Source organism: Phocoena sinus, chromosome 5, assembly GCF_008692025.1.
Source record: "Phocoena sinus isolate mPhoSin1 chromosome 5, mPhoSin1.pri, whole genome shotgun sequence".
NCBI lineage: Eukaryota > Metazoa > Chordata > Mammalia > Artiodactyla > Phocoenidae > Phocoena > Phocoena sinus.
Window position 1 is genome coordinate 125,263,983 of NC_045767.1, and position 11,142 is coordinate 125,275,124.

General features: G+C 36.4%; 1 protein-coding gene across 1 annotated transcript; it reads right to left on the minus strand.

Moving 5' to 3' along the window:
• Positions 1 to 245: 245 nt before the first annotated feature.
• PDHA2 (pyruvate dehydrogenase E1 subunit alpha 2) lies at positions 246 to 1,410 on the minus strand. Its single transcript, XM_032633308.1, is given in 4 exon segments — positions 246 to 974; positions 976 to 1,046; positions 1,049 to 1,244; positions 1,246 to 1,410. Coding segments are annotated over 4 exon segments (1,161 nt in total).
• Between the last annotated feature and the right edge of the window lie 9,732 nt (positions 1,411 to 11,142).

The window sequence follows — 11,142 nt, forward strand, 5'->3', positions numbered from 1 at the left end:
TATCTTTTAACAATACTAAATGATTAACTGTATAGTATCTTTTAATGCAATAATGTACAATTGAATGTAATATCTCAACTGAATGTATATCTTTCTGTGATCTCATTTATGTCTTTCCATTATCTCTTAATTATCTCAATTCCTCTTAATAAAAGTTTAAAAGACTTTTGTATTACGGGTTTTATTCCTCCTTAACAAAATTGCATACACAGTTTCTTAAAGTTGACCATGAATATATTCTCCTTTTAACTGACTGACTTAAACCTGATCCACTGATTTGCACCACGAATTTCAAAAGGTAGATTAGTACTGTAGATGTGACGGCTTAATTCTTCCAAAGGTGGTTCAGGATCGGTTATAGCAAACTGAGCAGCAGCATCAATTTCTTTCCCCACTTCAACATCAATTTCCTTCTATTCTTCAATACTGGCAAGTTTGTTGTTTACCATTTTATCTTTGAGAAGCATGATAGGATGGCTATTACTTCTTAAATGCTGAACTTCTTCTCGTGTACGATAACTGATTCCAGGGTGACTCATACTGTGTCCATGATAATGGTATGTCAGCAGCTCCATCAGTATGGGCCCCTTTCCAGATCTACAATAGTCAGCTGCAACCTTAGTTGCCTCCCAAACACATAGAACCTCCATTCCATCTACCTTTAGGCCAGGGATGAAATTGCCTCTCTTGCAGTAATCAGTGTTGGCTGCTGCTCTCTCAACAGATGTTCCCATTCCACAGCGGTTATTCTCGCAGATGAAAATACAAGGTAAATTCCACACAGCTGCCATATTATAAGCTTCAGATATCTGACCCTGATTAGCAGCACCATTCCAATGTAGAGTCTAACACACCTCGTTGTTTCCCTTATATTTACAGGCCAGAGCAATACCAGCTCCCAGCGGTCCCTGAGCGCCGACAATGCCATTGCCTCCATAGAAGTTATTGGAATACATATGCATTGACCCCCCCTTCTCCTTCAGCACAGCCACCTCTTCGACCTGTCAGCTCTGCTAGAATTGATGGGACAGAAAGTCCACGAGTACACATGAGCCGTGAGCCTGACAGGATGTAATAACATGATCCGTGGGATTTAGCCCAGCCCCAAGACCCACACAAGCTTCCTGACCATCACACAAGTGACAGAAACCATGAATAAATTTCTGTTTTTACAACTGATCCGCCTTCAATTCCATTCGACAAACGTTCTGCATCACCCTGTAGTATTTGAGTCCATCCTCCCGGGGTGAGCACTGCGGTGACAGGGGGACCCTCTTCCAACCGATAAAGATCACATTTCTTAATCTCAAATGTAGCATCATATGAATAGTTACAGGATGCCACAAGCACCCTGTTAGCGGGCTTCTGGGTGACAACAGACAGCACGCTAGAGACAGCAACAGCCAGCATCTTCCTCAAGGAGCGCAGCCAGGGAGGCCGTGAGTCTCCATCTGCCAAGGTCACCTGAGTCCCAGTCTCCAGTGGACCCTCCACCCCCCAAACACACGCTGCACCACAATGACCGTGCGCTGGTGGCAGAGGCCACGCCATGCTGCGTGAGGCCGCAGGCCGCAGCCTGGATCAGCTGATTTTTACAGTGCCTTCCAACTGTAAAATTAAGAATAAAGGTTGTTTCTTGCCCTGGGAGACTTGGCTGAACTATACTCTGTTCCTAACTAATGCCATCATCATTGCTAAAACATCATAATCTGGGTCCCTTTTCCCTGCTATACGCTAAAGTAATGCTTCCTGAACGTTGTATTCAATGGAAAAGAGGAGAAAACACAATCCTTAAGGCACACAAGAGCTCTGACAGGTTAAGCCAAAGATGTTCTTACCAGTATTTCTTTAAAGTCTTTTTGAAAATCATTAAAATATATATGAATATTTTATCCTACTCCACAATACACCATGTTTATTTTAAAGTAAAAATAAAGATGCAAATTATTTGTAGTTTACATAAGTTAAAAAAAAACACACACACACTTTTTTTAAAAAGTTGGGGCACCGGAAGAGTATGCACATTTACACTATGGATTCTAGCACCTGTGTCTCCTGATTGGTGGTGAGGGAGGGCACGTGACGGTACACAAATCCCTACCTGAGATTAAAAGTCTAAACCCAATAACAAGCTTTGCCTGGTGTGCGAAAATTGAAATCAGGGTTGAAATGATCTAAGCATAGATGGAATGGATGTTCTATGGATGTCCAGGAAGCAATCAGGGTTAAAGTAGCTACTAACAAGTTTTTACATGGCACTTTTCCTTGCCCTTTATTGTAATCCTGAATCCTGTTCAATTTTATCCCTATTTTCTAATTTTTTGGAGGGGTGTTGGTCTATTCCTATCACGTCTTCGACAGGTCTCCTTAGAAAATATCAAGATGCATATGGCTTTGTTTCTTGTTTTTATATCAATCTAAACAGAACCAGTCTTAGTCTGGGAAATCAAGAAGCATGTTCTTATAATATTTCCTTATATAGTAAACATTAGAAAGCATAACTTCTTATAAAGTGACGCACTAAAGAACATGCAGTTTGGACCGAAGAGCAACAGAGTTTGCTTAAGCAGTTGGTTTAATCATAGGACAAAAGAAGTCTTAATGCCTAGCGTTACAAAGATCACATACCATTTTCCTCTTTTGTGCTTTTGTGATTTTGTACCCCGATAAGCCATCCATAAACAGGGGTTCTGTTCTATTTAGACTATTAAGCAATTCACCTTAATGCATGCTTTGTTTTATAGCCTCCACCTGTTTGTAAATAAACAAATAAAACACAAAAATCCCTGTTTATAAATTCTCACTCAAATCCCTATGACATGTTCAAAGCAGCTGCCTTCTCTAACCTAGTTATAAGTATTATCATGGATACCTCTTATAGTATTCAGGCAGGAAGAAGAAAATAGCTTGTTAAAAAGTTATTATATCTATTAAAACTCCATCCTCCTCCCAACTTTCCAACCCAGATGTCATAAATGGGCTTCATCTTTTCACTCAATTTAAAATTCTGCTTTTGGAATTCATGGTCTTGCTGTGTTGTTTGCTCCTTCTTTGATAGTTAGCCTGTCTCTGCTGTTCTCTTTCATTCCTGCAGGTACTGGAGATCTCCAGGGAGCATTATCTCCATGAGAATGAGAAAAATGACACTGCATGATCGAACAGTAGTGTTAATGGGTCACTGAGTGACAGCTGAGCCTTCTCTCAGAGGCATCAGCCAGGCTAGCACTGCCAGGAACACAAGAGCTATACAGTAAAGTGTGCCAATTTAATCTTGTCACATGTAGCCTGGGCTGCAAAGCTAGAGCTCCCCTTAAAAGCCCCGTGTGACAAGGCTAAACCTGACTCATGCCAGAGGAGAACATGCAAAGATGCTAACTGCAAAATACCTGTGCTACAGGTCACCACAGAAGATGGCCCTTTTATTGCAACAGGCTCTGGTTAAGATAATAAATAATAAAATGGGAAACTTGTAGGGACCTTTTGGACATCAGTTACACTATACAACCTAAATTCAACTTAAAGATAGACAGATGAAATCATATTTGCAGACTATGATGTCAGAGTATTTCCATTAAACTCATTAAACCTGATGATTTTTCTTTAAGTTTAAACCCATCCACATTTTCAAAGTAAAAGTAAAATTTCCAGACGTCAGGTAAAAGTTTAAAACCCCCAAGGAAATCCTGAGCTGTTGAACCTCTCTTATCTGCCCCTGGCTAGACAGGATTCAATACACATGGACAATACAGCCAATGATAGTGTACTTCTCTGCAAATGATTTATTCTTTTGTCTTGTCATTGTTCAATACCATGTTTATTAGCAAACAGAACTAAGAGTCATCTACATGTTCACCACTGAAATGTTTGCAATTAAAATCCTCATAAATCCTAAGTTTTTAATTAACACCAAATCTTACTTTTAATCTATTTGAAATTAAAGGAAAACAGATGAGCACTTTTATAAGGCCAATAGTAGACTTTGCATTAATTAACAAAAATTCTAATAAAAGAGGAGCCAGTGATTATAGTAGCCATCATTAATGTCAGTGTGACAGAATTTCACTTTGCATGTGTAATGGTTGATCCTCTACGGGCATTTATGAATTCATCTTAAAAGTGTCACCCCCATTGAATCAATAGCATATAAAATATTTTTTTATAAGCGACAAGGAAACACTAAAAAAAGAACAGCATGTTTGAAGAATATTAAATTCCTCCAGTAATAATTATGTACTTTCACCAAATGTTAAATAAGGAAAGCTGTTAAAGAGTGAATATGTTCTACATAAATAATCAGATCTCATTATAAGATTACTGGCAATGTATTTTTTTCATAGCTCTAAGATTTGGCAATTAAAAGTGATGAGTAAGAGAACTTGGTGAAAAAAATTAAGACATATATAACTCACAGAAGAATTTTTCCCATTTGGTCTAATTATCTCCCTTGGAGAAAGGGAAAATGTCAGTACCGTATATTCTGCAAAATAATGACAACCAAGCAGGGTCCTCCTCTAATGTTATAATAAATGAGCTTAGTTCAGAACAGTTCAGAGCCCTGGGCAAACAATATTTTTTTCTTCTCCTCACCCTCATCCTAATTCTGAAGTATCATTAAATAAAAATTCAGGACAAATTATCATGAAGAGAAGACAATTGAAAACAAGAGGTAAAGTGAGGGTGCTCCTCATTCCACTCAACTAATGATGGTATAAAGAAAGGAAAGACATTATGGGTTAATTTTTAGTAGAGACTAATTGGAGCCACCATCTTTCTCCTGCTGGATGAGCAGAGTCATCTGAGTCATCATGCCCACAGTATCCAACCCTTATCCCTAGAGTTCGGTACCAAGGTCTAGCAGATCACGATAAAAGGGGTCATTATACAAAACTGTAAAAGAAGAGTTTCCAAACATTTTAATAAGCCCCCTATAATTAGAACTGAAATTGACTATGGCCAAGTGAGATAAGAAAAGCAATTCATGTATAATTTGGTGTCAAGATTTACTATGGCCTACTGTCTCAACTAGTAGAGGACTAGTGCAGGTATCAAAAGCTGTGAAGTGACTTCTGCTCAGTACTTTGAGTTGTTTTGTAAAATAAAAATCATCAATTTAATATATGTTTCTAACAAATCAAAGCAAATTCAAGAAGCCCAAGTCAGGTCTCTTTGCATTTCCTCCAAAAATTATTATTTACATTTCTTGGGAAAATTTTTTTGTTCACAAGATCTTAATTCTCACATACTTAAAAACCCATATCTCAAATTTTCATTCTCTAAATATACATTTATCTTTAGTAGTTTTAATTTTAATAGCAATAAAGTATACATTAAATGTGATAGTAAAAATAAACTATATATTCAATAGTGAAATGATGGCTTCTCTCCTTTGAACAAAGTCTTTTGTAATATATGTCTCTTAACTGTACATTTTATGATGTTTTCTGTATTAATGCCCTCAACAACACTTCCTTCTAACAACTTTGGTAGACTACTACCTTTTCCTAATATCAGTATGTGATAACATAATTAGCACATTTATTTCCTTTGACTTTGCTTCTTTGAAGATCTGAGTCACTGAACTAAGATTTAAAGAGACAAGGATATTGGCAAAATTCCAGGGCACTGCTGCCCCCTAGAAGGAAGTTTGAGCAGCACATCTGACCATTACAGACAAATCTTGGGAAAAAGAGAGTCTGAGATCTTGCACCCCACTTTTAACAACCTACTGTTGGCTGCATCATTGGTTTTTTTGTGCCCTCTTCTTATCTAAGCTTGGGCACAGGGTTGTCTATCACATCCTAAACTAAGATCCTAATACACTCCATGGCTCTCTCCAGAGATCCCTGCGGATATGTAGAGTCATACAAACAAAATTTTCTCAACAAAATAATATTTTTTAAAATAATGAAGATGACATTTGAAGCTATCGTGTGCATTAATCTGAGATTTAAGGAACTACTGTAAATATTGCCCAGGTTTGTAAAAACCTTTCAACTCTTTGTTGGAGATACAAAGTTTGCTCATTTGATTTTTACAGAGACAGGTAAGGCAGTTTCTATCATTCTCAAGTTCTATATGAGGAAACTGAGATCTAAAGAGTTTAGATGAAAGGCAAAAATTACAAAGTTAGTAAAAAGTATAATATTCATCCTTTATTTATTCAGCACATATAATGAAGTGCCTTCATTTCTGTACTAAGGAATAGAAATAAAATGATGATATACAATAAGATTTTCCTCTACTTAATCCAGTTCATATGGAGGTGTTGTGCTGTGAGCTCTCCCAGATTTTCTGGCATTGCATATAGAAAAGGACACATCATCATTGAATGACAGAGAAAGAGATACATGAACAGCTGCTATAGAGGCAATAAGACTAATGTATTGCATGCTGGGCAATGGTTACAATGACAGTTTGTCTTTATTGGGATCAATGATGAACAAATTAAAATAATGTCAAAAAGTGACACAAAAAACAGAACACTCTAATTTTGTAAAGTTGTGTTGTCTCCTTTAACTTGGTAATACAGCAGAGCTGAAAAGGCACACTGGGAAATATGAAAATCAGGATCTCATAATTATGCAATACATTATGAATATGAATGCAGTTTCTCCAAGCAACCTGAGACAATGCTGTAGATGTTTTATGGAGATTTTTGGGCGTGAGAATCTCTCTGTTCCCACGGACCCACTGTTCATCTGGATTCTAAGATATTTCCATAGTGCCCAGCACTGTAAGTCTAAAAGGCCACCATGGGAGAAGCCTCAGAGAGGTTTTTAAATGAGAAGTCTAATAAACATCATCCTCATTGCTAAATGAAGATAGTGTGTAAGAAGAGTTTTTAAGCTCAAACATGTTAGGCACTCATCAAAAGCATCATATTCAGAAAGCAAGATTGTTGGAGGATTGTCAGAGGAAGTTAACAAGCTTCTGTCAGGGCTACCAGCTCTTCCATTCTCTTAGGCCATGAGCGCTGCATTAAAATTTACAACGAATTTCTTCAAAAATTCTTAATCTTTATCTGCCTTCATCTAGCCCTCATCCAGCTCATTTCATGATAAAATTACTCTATTTACTGTAAGGATGAATTACACCTTTTTAAGGGATTTCTCATATTTTACAGAATGTTTCCAAATCATATGGAAAATTATATGGAATGCATAATATCCCCATTGATCTGAGGAGAAACAGACTCAACAAGTTTGATAAGTCCAGCAAACATTAGGCACGGCCTCAAGTCATACATCTAATTCATGGAGAGCCAGCCTCAGTTAATCAAGTGCTCCTTGCCTTCACATACTACACTGCTCCCCTCACCCTAGCTGCCTGTCTTCTGATGAATTTTTACATCTATTAGAGCTTCCTTCCCACTAATCTTAGCGGAAGAGGAATGCTCTTCTTATCTAGAAATCTAAACCCTCAGCCCCTGCTACAGAACCTGCTACTGGCTCATAACGAGACACTGCTCTTACTCATATATTCCCCACCCCGACCAGGGAATCATCAATTTTGTCTTCTCCTTTGGTTTTCTTTCATGCTCATATTTCCTCTGCTCTGAAAGAAGATACCCAAGTCTTCATTGCCTCTTTTAGATCTCATCCCGTATTATTCCTTTTATCTAGTCAAGCTCCACAAACATGCAGCTTGTACCCACAGTCTCCATTTACCTTCCTCTAATTGCTTCCATATGCTTCTGCAATCTGTGTCATCAACAATGAATTGAAATTTCTCACATCAAGGACTTGGCTAAATTTAATGACAACTTCAGTATCATCATTCTCTGCAACTCTCCACCGCATTACATGTGTTTCTCCACGGATATTCCCTTACCCTAACTTGAAAAAAAAATGTTCTTATGCTGCTTATACCCTACACTTCATTTCCTGATATCTCAACCTTGACCCAAAAAGTAAAAGTAGGTTTAAAGTTTAATACAATACTATATGCTCTATTGTTGATAGTTACATGATTACCCACAGAGTCTTACATGATTTATTGGTTTAATTCTCACCAGTAGGGTACTGCCAACTATATTTTCAACATTAACTTTCCTTCATTCTCTCTAATATACCAGGGGAAAAGTGTATTTGAAAGTCCAGTAGTTATTTAAACTAAAAAAAATTCTAAAATGAGAGAGTTCTTACCTATTATCCATTTGAATAAAAATAACTTCCTTCCCAATTTTCTTGTCTTCATTAGAGTCCGGTTGCTGGTTTATAAAGTCAGCATACACTTTGACTATTTTGCCTTTTAAAAATTCTGTCCTGTAAATGCAGAAAAGTACAAAGATGAAATACTTAAATCATCTCAAGATAATTGCTGTCAAATTTTGATTTATTCCTTTTTATTATTTTTTATTTCTGATATAATCATATCATACAAATATCATACAAATCATATTGTATATTTTATATCTTAAGATGTTTCTTAGAATTATAATTATTTTCAAAATAATCAAAAGCTATTTAAAAGATAATTTCAGTGGCTGCTAAAAAAATCTCCATTTTATGGATGTGCCATAGCTAACTAAAGTGTCCCCCTAAGACTGAACACTTGTGTTATTACTGAGCTCATACTATGTTCCTGGCAGTATGCATTAGGGAAAGGACTGCTTTTTAAAATTTTGTTTATAATGTTTTTAACACAAAAATGTAAGGTTTTCAATGTGCTGATCTCTTTTGTTATAGTTCCACTCTTTGTACACAATCATGAGTTTATATACTATAAATAACTACTTATTTTATTATTTAGTCTTTGAGACATCTGGAAGTTACCGGATAATGCAGAGAAGTGATATTACAATTTTATTTTGTCCACTTCGTTCTTCCACAGTCGTAGATTGAGTAGTCTATATTTTTATTATTTTGGGATGCTAGCTTCATATCTATCTATATATCTATATATACCTACATCTCCATAAGCTAAAAATTTTATTTCTAAGCTCTTCAGTTTTATTATCTCTCAGTCGATTCTTATGTGAACACTTCCCAGTTTTAATTATTAGAGCATAATATAATTACATATTTGATAGACCAAGCCCTTAATCATTGCATTTTTCAAAATCCATTAAGATTTTATAGCCTATATACTATTTCATATGAAAATCGGGTAATTATATTAAATTAAAAGAATTTGGTATTTAAATAGAATTCCATAAACATATAAAATGAATAGGAGAGAGGTCTATCTTTACAATATTTAGTTTTCCCATTCAAGCCTATGCATCTCTCAGCCTACTCAGAATTTGACACACCGACATCATGTGGTTTTCCTTATGAATTGTTTCCTTATCCACTGTTTGTAAAGTTGTTTCTCAGCTTGGGTGATGGTGTTTTTTTCTTTTTATTGGAGTATAATTGCTTTACAATGTTGTGTTAGTTTCTGCTGTACAGTGAAGTGAATCAGCTATATGTATATATATATAGATAGATAGATATATAGATATATCCCCTCTCTCTTGGACTACCCCACCATCCCCTTCTTGCTATGTTCCAGGCATTTTGCTAAGTATATTGCAAGCAATATTTTACTTAACTGTCACAACAATCCTATGACATAGATAAGATTGCCCTACTTAATTTTACTGATAAAAAAACTCAGACTTTAATAGTAAGTATTTACAGGAACCAAAAGCCAGTAAGTGATAGAAACTGGACTCAAATGCAGATTGTCTAATCCCAAAGTTTTTGTCAATACTTATGGTGATAGCTCTGAGATGGAAAAATGTTTGTTTAACACGTTTTGTTAAGGAAATAATCTAAATTTAATCTTTACTATGTTTTTAACAAATATGTTAAATTTTTTAGAATATCTTTTCATATTATTTGAAATAGTTATATCATATCTTTTTACTTGACTTCCTGGTATATTGTCATTCAAGGCCACTCCTATGGTGTGTGGAACCCCAAGCAAATATACTTTTGCAGAACTCCAAAGTGCATTACAAAATTCATGGATCCATGCAGGGCATAGTGATTTGTCAATGATGATTTAGAATAATAGGTAGAGAAGAGGAAATTACACAGTTATTGTCCAATCAGAGCTTGTGAAGATTCTTGATACAGTTAAAAAGGCACAGTCTATTCTTGTTCATGTCCAAGAATCATCGCTTCCTGTTCTTTATCGCCAAGTGCATAATTTTTAACTAATTTCTCATATGCTTTTCCAAGAAAGAGGTAGTACCTGTTGTTAATCACAAAGCAGTGGTTCTCCAGAATCTGTTTGTATTCAAATAATATTGATCTTCTTGGCTCTACAGTTCCCTAATACCATTTAATTAATTCTGGTTACATCATTACTTATGATGCAGCAGCATATATCCTGCCAACCATAAACACTAGATTCTCAAAAGTTGTGACTGTGCTTTATTGATGATGACCACAAATGTAAGTCTTACCCAAAGTGTGCAGGTAAAAGTAAATGATAATTATATTTCTGGTCATGCTCAATTTACCTTTAGGATATTTATAGCATATAGAACAACACATCTTCCAAACATGTCCTCTCTTGAGAAGTTTAGAATGTTATCACTGCATTTCTAGAATGTGATTTCTTTCCATGTGGATTACATTCCTGTCATCTACTCATTGCCACCAATAAGAGGGGCCATGGAAGGAGTGGGATGAGCCATCATATTCATGCAAGGAATGACTGCCCTGCCTTGGCACAGCTTAAGACCAACCAAGGAGAGCACAACATTACATCAATTAGAAGCAAAAGAGGAAATATGTAAGAAGGACCTGATGACATTGTAGAGCAATTGTCTCAAAATCCCAGGAAGAGATAGGAGTAGCCACCCGAGAAGGGCTGACAGACAGGTGGCTGACAGACATTTTCAGAATGGGTGAGTGACCACCCTAGATACAAGTGATGACTGGTTCACAGGGCAAAGAATGACTATTGCCATCCTTACCACTCTTGGGTGCTGTAGACTGGAGACAGCACCATGCTCATAACACAGATGTACAAGAGCCAATGCCTGCTCAATGCTCAAACCCAAGGACCGGTGCTGAACTATGGGTAGCCAAAAGCTTTGAATTTGTCCTGTATCCCATGCAAGTGAGAGTCACACAAAATCAATGTGTCTGTACAATTCTGACAGTCCAGTCTTGCTTGATTCACATCATGCCAGTCAGCAGGAGT